Source organism: Canis lupus, chromosome 11 (assembly GCF_011100685.1).
Source record: "Canis lupus familiaris isolate Mischka breed German Shepherd chromosome 11, alternate assembly UU_Cfam_GSD_1.0, whole genome shotgun sequence".
In the NCBI taxonomy this organism is placed as follows: domain Eukaryota; kingdom Metazoa; phylum Chordata; class Mammalia; order Carnivora; family Canidae; genus Canis; species Canis lupus.
The window spans coordinates 36,583,111-36,600,014 of NC_049232.1; the positions used below are offsets into that span (position 1 = coordinate 36,583,111).

At 38.2% G+C, this 16,904-nt stretch overlaps 1 protein-coding gene across 21 annotated transcripts in view; it reads right to left on the reverse strand.

Moving 5' to 3' along the window:
- Window positions 1-16,904, reverse strand: part of BNC2 (basonuclin 2) — a 444,904-nt gene that overhangs the window by 22,494 nt on the left and 405,506 nt on the right. For 14 of the 21 annotated variants that reach the window (XM_038552459.1, XM_038552458.1, XM_038552453.1 and 11 more), the window contains 2 exons: window positions 3,236-5,205; window positions 2,751-2,816 (listed from right to left, as the gene is read on the reverse strand). In XM_038552459.1, the coding sequence (XP_038408387.1) occupies window positions 2,751-2,816; window positions 3,236-5,205 (2,036 nt within the window). The remainder of the gene's footprint in view (window positions 1-2,750; window positions 2,817-3,235; window positions 5,206-16,904) is intronic. The other 7 variants (XM_038552454.1, XM_038552451.1, XM_038552450.1 and 4 more) reach the window with 2 other exon arrangements.

The following is a 16,904-nucleotide window of genomic DNA, read 5'->3' on the forward strand; positions in this document are numbered from 1 at the left end:
AGACAAAGAACATTCTTGCTTTTCAAAAAGCCTTCAACATGATCTTATAAAATCTAGAAAGCCCACAAGCAAAGACCTGGAAATCACTAACTGCCAAATGTAAAACACAGTATTTAACATCTTTCTACTTATATCTTACTAACATACCTATTTAGAGACCAGAAATACAATTATCTCATCTATAGCCATTTTGGAAAAAGCCCAAGAAGACCTGGGTATCACTCCTGTAAGGTGTTCTAAGACCGAAGACAAGAAGACTGCTTTTATAAACAAAAGGAAGAGGGTTATTCTGTTAGTTTTATCACAAGACATCCTGTAGCCTTGCACACGTCAGCCCCCACTCAAAATCCCCTCTAATGCTTTATTTGCACAAGGAAGACACCGTGGAGTCAAGGATGGATGAATCAAGACTCTGGGGAAAGGAAAGAAATAGGCCTGAGGACAACAGGATTAAAGGCGAAGAAGGGTTTCTGTTTGGGAAGGTCTGTTGGCTCAGAGAAAGGTAGAGAACATTTGTCTTAGCTTCATCGTGAATTGAAGAAGAAAAAAGCAGGGACACATGTCCTGGTGTTCTCATGATTAATACAATAAAAGTGAAGAGAAAGGGGAAGGTAAGTCCAAACGGTAGATCAGATATGTGGTCCAAGAGGCTCTGTGAAACAGAAGATTAAGTCATAACATCAGTGGAAGAAGTGATGATAACGGGCTGAAATGGTAGTATAGTTTATATTTGAGCTCACTCTGTAGAGATGCAGGAAGAGGCAGGTACCTCAATGGCATCACTGTTTCTGGTGATGTGGTGGTAGCTATGCTTGCATCATTATGTTAATTCAAGTCACAGACTCAACAAGGATGAACCTTTTTGTAAGGACAAAAATGGCAAAGTATCATAGTTTTTGTTAAGTTTTTAACTCGAGATTAAAAAATGTGCATTCTTGAAAAGCAAAACTTCAAGTGAGAATCAAGATACTTTCTTTGTACAATATATATATTTTTTCAATTTGCTTTTATTCATTTATCATGTGTTACAAAACTCCAGAATTATAAAGATTAGCTGTGATGTGAGATTTCACCCAAATGAAATGCATCACCTCTTTGGAGGTTTGTGGTCTCCTGTGTGACTGAACACACATGGGAGAGTATCTGTACTCTGCTTCCCTAGAATATCCCACATATCCTAGACACTGTTCTAAATTTCCATATGCTAGTCATCTGCCAAGCTCCTAATCCTTAGAATAAAAATGGAGATTGAAATATTCTCTTGCTATTAATAAATGTTTTTCCTTAGACAAACCACCCTTTCAACAGTACCTCCTTATGCATTAGGACATAAAAACACAAGTGCTTGTGTTTTCTAGTGGTTTGACATAAATGAAAGCACCACGTTTCGGGTGTTGTAGCCTTTTGGTCACAGAGCCATTTATTCCAGTATTATGACTTGCAGTATTTTCAGCAAACCAACTAAAACTGTGATAGGAATTCATGCAAATAAGCTTAAATTTTGGCTTGTCTTCAAACACTCCATTTCCATAAATATTTTATGCAGGTTTTCATGAGTCTTTTATTTTTGTTAAAAAAAAAATTCAATGCATTAACCTCATCACAAGTGCACTATTTCAAATATAAAAGAATGAGTATTACTCACAAACTTGGGGGTGGGAGGTTGTATATAGTATTATATTTTATTATTCAAATTATAGCTATCTCTTCTGCTGTATTCTGGTACTGGGAACGATAACTCAGACCTGAAAAGAATTTTGTGACTGTAAACCGTTTTTACAGAACAAGGTAAATGGGAGTGGGGAAGGGGTGGGAAGGAGAAATCTTTAAGGATATAGATTTCTCTTCAAAGCATGTTTTGAGTTGTATAAAGAGAGCCACTTATTTTTCTCAGAAATTTTGCTTTTAATGGATTGGGCTCCCTTGCATTTCAGTATGATGGAAAATATTTTTTAACTTTTATTTTAAAAAAGATTTATCTTTTAAATATGGAGACAAAACAGAGTATTCTAGAAGCAGGTCACTACTTTTCAGTGGTACTTTTATTATATGTTACTTTGTTAAAGAATTCTACCCAATGGATAAGCACAAAAATTGGGGGGAGGGTGGCTATTTGGAAACTTCCTAGTTAATTTTGTTTCTTCTACATATATTGATTTTTACCATGTAATAGCATTTTGTCTAAAAATATTTTTAAAAGACAGTGTAAAACCAAAAAACCACATTAGACATAAGAGGAAGAATTAACTGGTGTGTGATTCTGGGTTGGGCTGGTGTATTATGTAAATGATCTGCTTGCAAGCTTATCTCCCCAAGCGTAGGATAACTGTGTTACCCCACCACTGACCACCTTGACACATTCCATTTATATTACATTTTCTTTAGGACTGAAAAAGAACATTGGAGGTTTAAGACCAGCTGCTTCTGTTTAAACCCAACTGTTTCAGAGCTGTAGCCACATAGCTAGGGTCTGATGTCATCTCAAGGCTGGACATAATATATTCTAACTGATCCTAAAAGTATATGCATGCCTCCCCTTCTGTGCATAATTCCCACGATAGACTATATTTTAGAGATGTACTCAGAGACACTGTGACGTTCAAATAAAGAAACCCATACCACCACACCATTTCCCCACATTAGTAATTATTTTGGTCCCATTTTCTTCTGATATTTTCATGACTCTTAATTAAAAGAATTCAAGGACACACTAAATACTCATGTAAGAATGATAACATTTCTGGTTATACCTACGGAGATGCAGGCTGTCTCGATGTCCTGGACCTATGGTTCTTTCCATCCGTAAATTTCTGTTTCTATATTGGATAAATATGTGTGTATGAAGATAATATATTGATTTATTAAAAAGCCACAAGGCAAAGCAGAAATATATATATAACAGAAGCTGCGGCTTCTAAGTGAAGCTTCATGAGGAAGCAGGGAATTGTGTACATAGTTAACTTATTCACACCTAGATGCATGGGACAACATACATACACACATACACAGCACAGAGAAAAATGGCGTGCATTACTGGGTAAGATGGCATATGATTCTGCATGCTTAATCATAACAAGCACCAACTGCAATAATCCTTCATGAGCATGGCAGCTTGGTTTTCTCATGGTCACTGTGGACGATCTTTACAGTGTATCAAAAACATTTTTTAATGCTAAGTCCAACATGACTGGCACCCTCCACCCCCAGCAGGAGCAGCCAATGGAGATTTACTGACCTGTCTCTGCTTCGGCGAGAGGGGAAGGCAGCATTGCAGCCAGCCACCGTGCAGACATGCATCTCTTTTAAGTGAACATTCCTGTAGTGAAGCTTCACACTGTAGGAGCTTTTGAAACTCTTCTTGCACACGTAACAGATTTTGGGATCTGGACTAGAACACAGGTCACCTTCTGGGGAGAACTTTTGAGGGCTGCCATAATTCAGAGACGATGTAAAACTTTCATGCAGGGCTGCCATGCTGGCACCCCCACCATTGTACAGTCCATACTGGCTCATGTAAAACATGTCATAAGTGGGATCTGTAAATTCTTCCTTTACCTTGATGACATCTTGGTGAGAAGGCTCACTGTGGTTCTCATCGGGCCTCTCACTGCTCATTAGGACTTTCTCGCTCACTTCACTGTGAATGTGCTCATCCCCTTCCATTGACTCCTCACCTAGTTTGGGCTCTGAAGACTCTGACTCATTCTCATAGTCCCGCTCAGGTTCTTGGTCCTCAGAAGTCATGCTGTCAGCCCTTCTTATTTCCGTCCTTGAAATGCACCGGGTCCTGCTATGTTTAGAAAAGTCCTTCACAGACATGCCTGGACTCATCTCTTCTTGGGAGTGGCAATGATTGTCATGGCTCACATTGTTGACCACAGCCCCACCATCGTTAGGGTCATCATCTTCATCATCAAACTCATCAGCGGTATCAATGATTTCCTTCTCAATCTTCACAGGCATGCTGGACTTCCTGGGCTTCTTCTTGGGTGCCAGGTCCGCACTGGGCTCATGAGTGGCCATCATCACTATGGGTGCTGTGGGCTCAGAGGGTGGTGGGGGGTGCTGCTCTATGGTACCACTGGCTGGAATGATGGGACTGGTTGGGAGGGAGGTTGGAGGGCTCACCATTTCCCCCGGAGTGAGTAAACTTCTATAAAATGGAGGAACTGGTTGTACAGTCTTTAGCCCAGAAAACACCAGCTGGCTAGGCAGAGGATTCTGTAAGACAGGGTCTAGTGGGGGAGTGGTAAAACCCATTGGGGGCCGGCCAGGGCTTGTGAGTGTGAGATTTGATTTTGTACTTGCTATGACAGGGGTGGCAGCTCCTGATGTGGCCCGAATTAAATCTTTGTCTCGGTTATTTCGTAGCATGGGCATGTGAAGGCGAGGATTAGGGTTTGCACTGTGGCGATTTCGGCTTCGGAGAGAGCTAAAGACCATGTTGCAACCTTCAATGGTGCATCGGTGTTTGATCTTCAGGTGAACAGCATTATAATGAATTTTGAGAGTACCTTTGTCATAGAACGTCTTCCCACATGCATTACAGAACACTCTTCCTTTCCTGGAGGCTGACCCCATCCTTCTCATCCGGTGAATCCGGAATGAGCTTTTTGGGTGTTCAGTTTTGGTCAGATCACTGACTGGGGCAGAATTCTGAATGGGGGATACACAGGCTGGCTCGGTTTTGGGCTCCACATTAGTAATGCTGGTCAGGGCATTTCTATTGGGAGTCTGATCATTCTTATAAGGTGTGGGAGATACTTCAGATTCACTGCTCTCATTGTATTCATTCTGGGTTGAAAGGCTGGGTTCCCGCAGCCTCAGTCCTGGCTGCTCCAACAGTAACCCATTTGGAGGCAATCCTAGCAGTGGGGCTGAGACTGGGTTTATGTATTGGAATGGAAGCAGAAATGCAAGGCTGTTGGGGATGTTTTCGAAGTGATGAATGCTGGAAGGGTTGCTGTTCTCTAGGTGAGCAAGAAGGCTGGGACTCCGGGTGCGATTATTGCTCTCAATGAAAGTCCTTATGTCTGAGTCTGTTTTTGAAGACGGTACAGCTACGGCCTGCCCTTCCTTCTCCTGAATTGCCATCAGCTCCACAATGGACTTGGTTTCTCCAAACCGCAGAAACTGCTGAAGGGTGATGATTTCCTCTTCTCGAGACATGATGGCCCAGCGGTCCAGTACCTTGCCGGCAGCATCCTAGAGGCCACATCAAAGAAATAACAAAGATAAACACAAAAACTTATTGATTCTGCATAATTATTCAATGCAACTGAAGGCTCTCTGCCTGCTCATGAACACTGAGAGTGACAGCAGAAAACACGCAAGCACTGTTCATAAAAGTCAACCCAGAAAGCAAACTTTTCTGCCATGCAATTGTAGTAATTAGAGTCACAGTTAGAGAAACAGATTTGAGTTTAATATCAAAGCAAACAAAATGTAGACCATTGGGGCTCTGTGATCTAACATGCCTTTTTACTGCTATTTTAACAACAATGGTCTATACAGTATGCAATTATCTAGCACATATTAGTATAAGATGTGAACTCTTGTGCAACCCAGTAAAAACACACAAAAAATGGTACCTTAATCTGTATTAAATAGTGACACCATAGGAAGAGATTAAATACATTTTGTGAAATTTACCTCTTTGATACAAGCAGACATGATACTGGCTTCAGCGATGAAAATTCCTTTAAATTGGAGCTATTATATAACTTTCCGAATTAAAAAAAAATGAAAAAAGTAGCTTTGCCTTCTGTTGCCCCCATTACTAAACTGTATTTTTTTCTCTTTAATGCCCGGATTTTAGTGTCATTTACTAATAGACAATCTCATAAGGTAGAGTTAAGAAAAAACAGTGATTTCACTTTTCCCGAAAATTGATTGTAATCCTATGATTCAAAGTTTGAGTTAGACTTTAAGTATTTGACTTCTGATGATCTTGTTATAAATGGCAGTTATAGATATTTAGAAAGTAAACATGTGATGGATTTAGATAGAATAAATGTGTAAAAATGTTGTCTCTTAACATCCCCCTCTGATAGCAAAGGGAGTCCACAGAGAATACACATCAGTAATCACCAGACTATGTGTTGTTAAATATACATTAAAAAGCATTTCACACTTTCATTTTTGCTAGTAACTATGAGATTTGCCTGGAGGTAGGACTTAAAAATCCTGCAATCCAATGTCAGGCAATCCATTTCAGCATGGATTGAGAGAAATGTATTCAAACACTTAAATAATGACTCCATCATTTTCTAGAGCACATCTTCTTCCTAACTAGGACAGGACACTTGGCAATCCCTGTGAATAATACTTGCCCCAACCTGCCTATCAATTTAAGAAAGCAGAAAATTTTCTTAAAAAAACCAAATTAGGTACTAACTACAAAAGAGAAAAACCATAACATTACAATGAAGAAACCTAGCAGATACCACCTTAACCACATAATCAAAGTCAACATCACCAGTATGAGTATCATCATGTACCTCCTGATATATACTGACAAGGGCATAACATCCCTTTCTTGCCAAAAAATGTATAACCTCAATCTAAATCATGACAAAACATCAGATAAATCAAAATTGTAAAGCATTCTACAAAACAGTGTTAAGTACTCTTCAAAGTGTAAATGTCAGTAAAATTTTTTTTAAAAAGGACTAAAGAATGGTTACAGATTGGAGGGAGCCAAGAAAACATGACAAATAAATATGAGATTCTAGAGATATTAGACTAGAAAAAGGTCTTTAGAAGGCAACCTGGCAAATTTGAATAAATCTCTAGATCAGTTAATAGTATGGTACCAACCTAAATTTCTTAGTTTCATCAGCTGTGCTATGTTTATGTAGAATGTGTCATTAGGGGAAGCAGGATAAAGGGAACTATATACTATTTTTGCAATGGAAAATTCTGTCTTATAGATGGTTTTATTCAGCCTTGTGATATAAAATTCTCTCTGGACCACAGTTGTCTGAACCATGACAACTACTTTGATTGTAAGGAGATACTTATCATTTATTTAAATTACTCTACAAAACAGAAGCTCTAATAGTTATGTGCGATTCCTTATAAGGCTCACTCTAGCACTCTATCATTTTACATAAAGTATACATGTGGGTATGTGCATGTAGGTATCCAAATCCTACGAAAATTATCCCTCTTTTATCTTGTAGATAATATGAACTTTCAGATTAAATATCCTCATGCAGCTATATGCTCAGATATATAATGATGTGTATACACGGTGATGCTGGATGATCCTGGAGTCCTACAACAGCCAGTTTTTAAAAAGTATCAATCAAAACAATTGGTCTCCCTTACATCATTTTTTTAGAATAGGGGAAAGCAAGGGGGAGCATTGGTGCTGTAGGTAAATAGAGAAATAAATTGTGATTTTGTATAGATTATCTCATTTGAACCTCATAATAGCTTCCAGATCTCAGCAAATTTGTAACAGATGAGGGACCAGGGGTGAAGGAAAGGGGTATGGCTGGTTGAGGTTGCCAATATGCTAACTTGGGTTCTAGGATTTGAATCCAGAAATTCTGACTCTCAGTTCATGGAGTATAATGACTATCATCCATAATGCCATTTCCCAGGTGGACACACTGAATCTATGACAGTAAAGAATAGGACTTCTGCTGAACAAGGCTGGTCTCTGGAGCACTGTAATGTCCTCCTCTACAGTGTTTTTCTCTTACTATCAAATCCACTCTCTTGATTGTTCTTTTATGGAAGCTTTTACTGTGGATCGTTTCTCAGGCTGCAATGCGACCTGAGCAGCACACAGTCATTTCTTCTCAGGTAGCCTTCACCTAAGTCTGCATGTCGATAATGTACTTACACAGCTGGCCGCCTGTGGTATTAAAACAGCCCTTAGAAACCATGGCAACTGATCAAACCCACCTGAGGCATCTCCTTTCCATCACCCTCCTATCTTGTCTCCCCCAACAGAACACAGCAGTCCCATATGGTTTCTCTTTTCTCCTGGCCCGCCACAATGCCTGCTGCTATTTCTAAAACCACTGCCTTTCAGACCTCTTTTAGTCCTGAGTAGCTGTCTCCACTAAAATGGAACTGTTACGTTAAACCACTTACTTCTGGTGGAAGAGGTCCAGGTAAGCAAGATTTAGAACTCTGCTGGTAGCCTGAATCATAAAAGAGAAGCTTCATTTATACTCATAATGGCAACAGCGATTTATACTTACATAGGACAATATAACATCCTTGCAAACAAATATGCTTGGGAACAGGACAAACATCCACATTATCCATTCAAACTGGGGTCCCCCTGACAGGGCACCCTGAATCCAGGCAATATATAGTGCCACAGAAGTTCCTTCCAAAGAAGCCACCATTCATATTTGATCAAAAGTATCTAGTATCATCACGCTCATAAATAGAGCAACTGCAGAAAGAAAAATGCTAGTAATGACTATCTGTTTTAGTACATCTTTGGATAAACTGGCTGAATGGGAGTTGGAAGTCATCAAAGTGCAAAAAGAACCTGGGGTTCTTTTCTCCTGAAGATCTCAGTAACAGAGAGAGAGAGAAGCATGCTCTGGATGCAGTGATTCTTAAAACAGTGGCTTGAGACTCCTGGGTCAAGGCAAGAATTTCCACAAGTGGTCTATATGTTTTTCAAAAAGGACCAGTGTCAATTTTTTTTTTAAACCAACCTTCAAATAATTGGGAGTAATCATTTAGAAGGCTTTGAGATAATGTGACATCTGCTGCAGCAACAAAAAAAAGATTTTTAAAAATAATTTATTTTTATTTTATTCAACTTAAATATTTGCTCAAAACTGATGGTGGGGTATGGGTCCTTCTTCATAGACAAATCGAGAAGTACAGATCTAAAATCTCAGCCCCTTTGGCACGTCAAATAAACTTTACCAGAGTGAATAAAAGCCAAAAGAAGAGTTAGGTATTGTCAAAGAAGAACATTAATAAAACAAAATTCAGTCTGGTAGACCACTATGAATGTGGGTTGACCAACATTCATACTGGACATGGGTCTACGCAGGAATAATATACATCACATCAGAGTGTGTAAAGTACTCTTGTCTTTCCCATTCCATTTCGGAGTCTGTGGGTCAGTTTCTTAAGGCTTTTCCCATTTGTAACCAGAGTTCAGTGATCTTTAAACCTTTTCACTGGGAATTGTTATTTACAAAATGAGGATAATAAGACTTACCCTGTTAAGAGAAATGCAAGGTATTATTATAAGTATTGATTTCTTGTGAAATAACCAGCTATACTATTCATTAAAAGATGAGTGAAACCAAATATCCTAACTTATAAACCAGTTTTACTGGGTTCAGAAAAAGTATAAGACACTTGAAATATTTACATATAAGTATTTTAAATGAAGAGACTTCCTTTTATTATTTTGTTGGAACCAGTGATTATCACTCAGTAGAAATCTGGCACCTATATGGCTCTGCAGAATGCTTTTTAGAAATCTTTTGTAGTAGAGTCAACTGTCATGGTTTCAATGGTTTTATTTAAGTCCTTTTTTTCACATTAAAATACTGTATATGACCTGCAGTTTTAAGATCAAAGTAAGTTTGGTTCTTCTTACTTAAGGAAAGGATGTAAAGAGATGGAAGAGGGACAAGATAAGAAACTTTGGGATAAGTAGATTGTCAGATGACCTCAAGCCTACAAAACTCCTCAGCCCCAAAAGGAACCCATCTGTGTTCATGGCAGGCCACTACATGCCAAAGCACAGGGAGGAAAATAATGCCTTTCTTTCTGTCCATGCATGTAAATGAAGGAGGAACAGTGAATACAGTAGAGATCTAGGACTTATTTGTTCTAGCATTACTCAAATTATTAAGAAATTAAGCAAACAGTTTAACTCTAAAAAAAAAAAAAAGACAGGCAGAGAATAGTTTAATTTTCTATTTTTACTCCATGAATTTCTTGTCAGTCAAATTTAAGGCATATATTTAAAAATAATCCTAAAATGATTAGCTAAAAATATTTCCTCTTTGATATAATTTTAAATCTCTTAATTAAATGATATTGAGCTATAGAAAATGTTGACCATCTAGTACAAGATCAGAGGTTTATGCGATGTACTTTTTGATTTCATGTCTAGATTTGAAGTATGCTATCTTAAGAAAGTATTCCTTTTTTTTTTTTTAAGGTTTTATTCATTTATTCATGAGAGACACAGAGAGAGAGGCAGAGAGATAGGCAGAGGGAGAAGTAGGCTCCATGCAGGGAGCCTGATGTGGGACTCAATCCCAAATCCCGGGCCAAAGGCAGATAGATGCTCAACTGCTGAGCCACCCAGGCGTCCCATTAAGACAGTATTCCAAATAACCATATTGGCTACTTATTTTTATGACCAGTTTCCAATTGGAATTTTGTACTGTTTATCCTTCAGGATTAATTCAAATATCAAGGCAAGAGGAATAGGGTTGGGTAGAAGTTAGAGAGTTACCAAATTTCAAGACTATGTAGCTTGGCACTCTATCCGGTAAAATTTAACAGTAATTGCAGAGTTAAAAATTGATGAAACAATGCTATGAATCATAAATTTTACCTGGTTTTCTAGATGTTTAAGTCTTAAGGGTAAACAAAGGATGAGAGAGCTAGATGAAGGAATATCAATAAACACTTAAAAGGAATAAACTAGTGATACAAAGTAAAATATGAAGGACTCTCAAAAGCATTAATGTTTAAAAGAAAGAGATTAGACTCAAAAGGCTACCCATTCTACCATTCTGATCACGGAAATTCTGGGAAAGGTAAGACTGAACAGAAGGAAGATCAGTGGTTGCCAAGGAGTGAGGGAGGGGAGAAGGGCTGACTGCAAAGAACACTGAGGAACTTTGTGGGGTGATGGAAACGTTCTAGATCATGACTATATACACTTTAATACACATGAATATATACACTTAAAATCAGTATGTTTCACTGTATGCAAAATATGCCTTAATGAAGTCGACTTAAAACATTAACTCATATAAATTGCATTAAATCATACTCAGAACTCGAGAATTCATAAATTTCCCTATTTTTTTTTTTTTTTTTACAGATTTTATTTATTTATTAGAGACAGAGAGAGAGATGCAGAGACACAGGCAGAGGGAGAAGCAGGCTCCACGCAGGGAGCCCGACACAGGACTCGATTCCGGGTCTCCAGGATCACGTCCCAGGCCGCAGGCGGCGCTAAACCGCTGCGCCACCAGGACTGCCCAAATTTCCCATTTATATATCATCTTATTTCTTGTTTCCTGCCTTGTTTTGTGGCCAGAATAACAAACACACACGTCTCTCCCATCAGTAGGGTATGCCCCATAATCCACTGTGACATTGGAAGTAAACAAAAGTTTTCCTTTTTCTTTTTTTAACCTAAAAGATTTTTATTAATATTTTATTTTTTTAAATATTTCTTTTATTTATTTAGAAATAAAGACACACATAGAGAGGGAGAGGCAGAGACACAGGCAAGAGGGAGAAGCAGGCTCCATGCAGGAAGCCTGATGTGGGACTCAATCCCAGGTCTCCAGAATCATGCCCTGGGCTGAAGGCAGGTGCTGAACCACTGAGCCACCCAGGGATCCCCTTACTAATATTTTATATGTGGCTTTACAGCAATATGTTAAACTAACTTAGAAATAGTTGTACATATATTAAGCTCCAAGCTCATATATTTTTACCAAAGGGGTGTTCAGTCATAAAAACTAGAGATTGCTTCCCTACAGTTAATACGGACACGTGGCAGACAGGTAGTATAGGCACACACATCTTCACCAACCCTTCGGATGATGTTGATGAGGAACTGTCAGCTAATTCACCTTAGCTCTCCTCTACTTCGTGCTAGACTCTTGGTTAGGTGGACATGTGTCAGGATGTGACCCAGAAATTAGGAAATATATCATATAATTGCTGGGTCACCTCAGGAGCAAGCGATGGGCTCAGACCATTATCTCAATGATATAAACAGGGGTATTCCATCAACTTAACAGATGGGGTCTGAGAACAAAGAGATCATGAGTGCCACTCGTGGGTGGAGAGGGCAGACTGAGGACTAGAAGTAGCAAGAGTTTTAGGGAGATATTCTGTGGAAAGGAAGCCTTTGAACATTACACATGTTTAAAAAAAATCATAGAAGTCATAAAACTTTCAGCCCTCCTTTGTCCCATTCTCCCACTGGTTACCTGTTTTAGAACTTAGATGGGTCTGTATGTAACATGCAGATATTTCCATTCAAACAGTTTACCTAAAATCAAGCCATTGTGAAAACTTTTTTCTTCAGCCAAAAAACTGGTCTGGGTGCTCCCCACTTACATCACGGCCAATCCCCGCCGCCTTCTTGTTAAATTTTATCTATCTCTATAATTTATGACTTGGCAATCATAAATGTGGATGGGTCAAAGTTTTGTGTGTCTATGTGCCTGCATGTATGTGTATGTAAGCAGGAAAGAAGGGGAGAGGAATAAAAATGGTCAAAGAAAAAAATTATTGAAAGGAATAGATTCTGGGAAGTACTTAGGGAAATTTTTTAAGCAATGTTGTGATAATTTCTGAGAAACACTTGAAATTATGTGGGAAAAGAACTTGGCATGCTTATTTGTTTTAGCAAATTTACATTTAAACACATATTTCTTGGAGGGCACTGATTGAGAAAGATGTACCACTAGCATATACAATATACACTGGAGCAGTTTGGTTGTATAAGTAAACAAAATTATACCATTCTTTATTCACACAGAGCTCTTTTATGTGATTGTACTTTTCCACCACTATTTTAGGCTAATGTTTCTAGGCCAGCTGAAACAACTGTAATATCTGTAGGCAGAATGAAAATACTCATTTATACCATGATTGCACCAAATGGTTCAAATTAGACCTGATAAAAAAAAAATCAACATTTGTTTTGGGTAATGAAAACCCTACTCAACTTCTATGATTTGGAAATTTGTATTTTGCAGAATTCTCAAGAGCATCACTTTACCTTCAAAATATAAAGCTGACCAGTCACATTCTTGCTTCCTCTGCTCCTCTCTAAGACTGAGTACCATGAGAAAGAATCAACAGAGTGTGGCACAGACAGAAAAGAAAAACTACTAACTAATAATAATCAGGATTGTACTTTATTTGTTAACATTTGTCCACATGAACATCCCCTTTGGAAAACAAATATGCTTTCCTCATCAACCCAGGACCATCATAGTTATTGAAATGAGCATGCAAACATTAGAGCTAGGCATAGTTTGGCTTGCTGTGATTATAGAAGCTGGTGATAAATTCAGAATGTCCAGATTATAAAAATCTTGATTTAAAATATCAAGATATTTCTGATTGAAATATCTTTCCGATTCAGATAAGGAGAAATGAATGCTACAGGAATATCCATCATTGGTTAGAATGCTAGAACTCTTAGAAAACTTTGCATTCCAGAATTTTCTCTCAAAAGGAAAACCTTAGGGACACATGGGTGGCTCAATGGCTGAGCGTCTGCCTTCAGCTCAGGGCATGATCCTGGAATCCGGATCCACTAGTGTTGACATTTTTCAATATATAATAAACCTCAACACTTTCTGATCCACAGTTGAAAATACTTTTCACTGAAAAAGGTATTTTTTTAAGAGAAAAAAAATTATTGAAAAATTGAATACATCCTCCCAAACTGATCACCTCTCTAACTAAAATAACATTATCAAAATGCCAGGGCACTAGTTTTAAATGGTTCCTGTAATTTTTAAAACATATTGTTTGACTTTTGATAGAAAATTCACTTTGTTATAGAATGTTCTTCATTATGGACCAGATAAGAATATATAATTCAGAGAGGACTATCACTTTTTTTTCTCCCTTAGTAATAGTCTGTACAGCATTTTTACTTTAAAAACTGTGATGATGATAGATCACTCCAGCGTTACAATATACGTAATCATAGACTCTCCAGCTAAGCTCTATTAGAGGCCTGTCAGGATTTCTTCTTTGTACTCAGGAATTTTAGCTTGTTTAGCTTAAAACAACCATATGCATTTCCTCTATGGGCATTTGTTTGCAAATAAATAAAGCAGGTGCCTTGCTTTCCCATATTCAAAAAATTTCAGGGACGCCTGGGTGGCTCAGCGGTTGAGCGTCTGCCTTCGGCTCAGGGCGTAATCCTGGAGTCCTGGGATTGAGTCTCACATCTGGCTCCCTGCAGGGAGCCTGCTTCTCCCTCTATCTATGTCTCTGCCTTTCTCTCTGTGTCGCTCATGAATAAATAAATAAAATCTTAAAAAAATTTCAGCAGAGGAAATTACTTTCTGTAACGTTTAGATGATTCAAAAAGTATTTTTCAAATTACCTAACTCTACTGTAAATCAAACTTGAGGGACTTTTAAAGACATGGTATATTTTAGTATTTATTAATAGTATATTAGGAATCATTAAGTGTCTAAATAGAGATATTAAACCCAGCTGATATTCCTAGCATACCAAATTCCAACATAGAACTACCCCTGTGTCCTTAGTGTAAACACAGGATATCTAACTCTGCACCTGCAAGCTAAAACAGAATTTGTATCTTAAAGTTTCAGATTTTGATTCATTTAACATAACTTATACAGAGTCAACCTCAGAGGGAAATAAAAATTGTAAGTGAGTAACACCTAAGTTCTAGTCTTGGTTTTGCCAGTGACCAGCTGGGTTGGCTGTCAAACCACCAATACCCAGCTTATGCTTTCTCCTGGGTAAGTCAGTCTGACTATATTTTCTAGGCCTTGCTACACCAAAATTCCATTATTTGACTCTCAAATTCCATCACTTGACTATCTATGCCTATAGTCTGGACACATAAATAATTTTAATTAAAATGTTTTAAGCTCTAGGCTATTATTTTTCCTTTTAACCTTGTCTATAGATTATTTTTAGAATGCATTCATTTGTGATTGAAAGCATGCCCTCATCTGAGAGTTACTGTATTATGTCCTATATTCTGGATGCCTCCCTTGATGCCTCTGTCTGGGGCTCCTTATCCGTGACATAATTACAGGTATTCACTTTTCTGGATTAATCAGTTTACTCCTTGTCAATTCAATGATCAGCTCGAGTGGAAACTTTGCCTGAAAATTTAGGAAAACTGCTCAAAAAGTCCCTAAGAGGCCATGGGAACCCCTCAAAATCCCATCAGTTAGGGTTTGTGAGAACTCTGCAACCTGAGAATCAACCATTCCAAAATAAATGCTGTTCCCCCATAAAGCTGTAAGTAACTATCTCTGGTCTTCCAGCAACCTTTGCAGTTCCAAGGAAGAGCAGTATTTGCATATAAGACCCTCCCTCCAATTAAACCCTTTAAATGGACACAAGTTATTCATTTGACAATGATCATCACTGAGATGCTAGAAGTAAATCATTTTAGCATTCAAGATAGCAAAGCAGCAGTTTGAAATACTCACAATGATGACAATGGCAACAGGAAGAAAGAAAAGGATGGCCCCTGAAAGTGGTCTTGTTTTCTTCTCCTCTCAGACATGAAGATAAAGCACGAGCCCTATGACAGCTATAAATCTGTTTGCTTTGCAATAAACATAACTTACCAGAGCCCTTTCTAACATTTTTGCTTTGAAGATGACATTTTCTCCTTTACCTCTCTTTCTACAACCAAAGTTCTGCCACTGGGTCCATAGAAAGCATCCATATATCTCTAGGGGTCTGTGGTGGGGCTTTACATATCTAAATATAAATGCTTGAGACCCTGGCATTTCCTGATGTGCTTTCCTATAATGTCTGATAAAGTTTCACAATGAAAGTGATTTTACACATCAAGTAGGGGCCGAAACCTTGGGACAAATTCAAGGCCACAAGCTCTGAGCTTTGCCATTTTATCTGTGCAACCAAGGATAGCCCAATGTGATCATAGCTTCCAAAGCTTGAAAAGATGATTCTATGTCACATATTATACTTTGAATTACTCTACAACTGGAGATGACTGCACAACCCTAAGGAACTTTAACATATTCCTTAGGATATGAGGGAGCAGGAGTAGAGAGGGCCTGAACACTCACTAAGCAGTATTCCATAAAACAGCAAGGATTGAGTATTCTATAAAACACACAGAGGACGGAGTGTGTGATTGAAGAGAAAGATGTATTGGGAGATATAACTTTGTTCTTCTCTGGGCATAAGAACGGCAGTAGAACACAAAGATTAATTTCCTGCTTTAGCATTCATCAGGGAACAACACATTATTACTTGTAATACATACACAAGGCTGTTGATGGATATACTTTCCTTTGATTGCTCAGATTAAATGTGTTCTATTAAAGGCACCCCCCACACGTGTATGTATAATTATAAATCCACGTATGCATTAACAGTTTCTATATATTTATAAGCAGCTATCAAAGCAGATATTACACATTTTATTTGGTTACAAAGTCGAAGTGATTGGGGTTGGTGGCTGCCTGAACAAATATAGATCAAAAACAGAATAATCAGTTACTAATCAATATATGTTACTATAACAAAAAACTCAGAAATTCAAAATAAAGGAGGATATGAGGAAGAAGCATGCATTATAGAGCAAGGTAATAACCACGTCTGCATGTCTTAATACCCTCTTGTCCCAGCAGTCCTGACTTTCTAAGCAGCCCACTTCTCCACATTAACGGTAGTCATTTGGAGAGCAGCAAACGTGCCATTAGAAGCACTTTTACAAGTGTATATTCATCCACCAATTAGCTTAATGTGGCCGCTTTCTGCATATTTTCTATCCAGGCTTGCACAAATCTTATTAATATTTCCCCCTAGCGCTTTGACAGATTACCTTGTCATTACGCATCCTGGAGCCTTTTAAACAATATGGGTAAACTACTGTTTGTGAGGTTAATGACAATTATCCCCTAATTACTGCATAAGTCACTCAGTCCACTTTATCT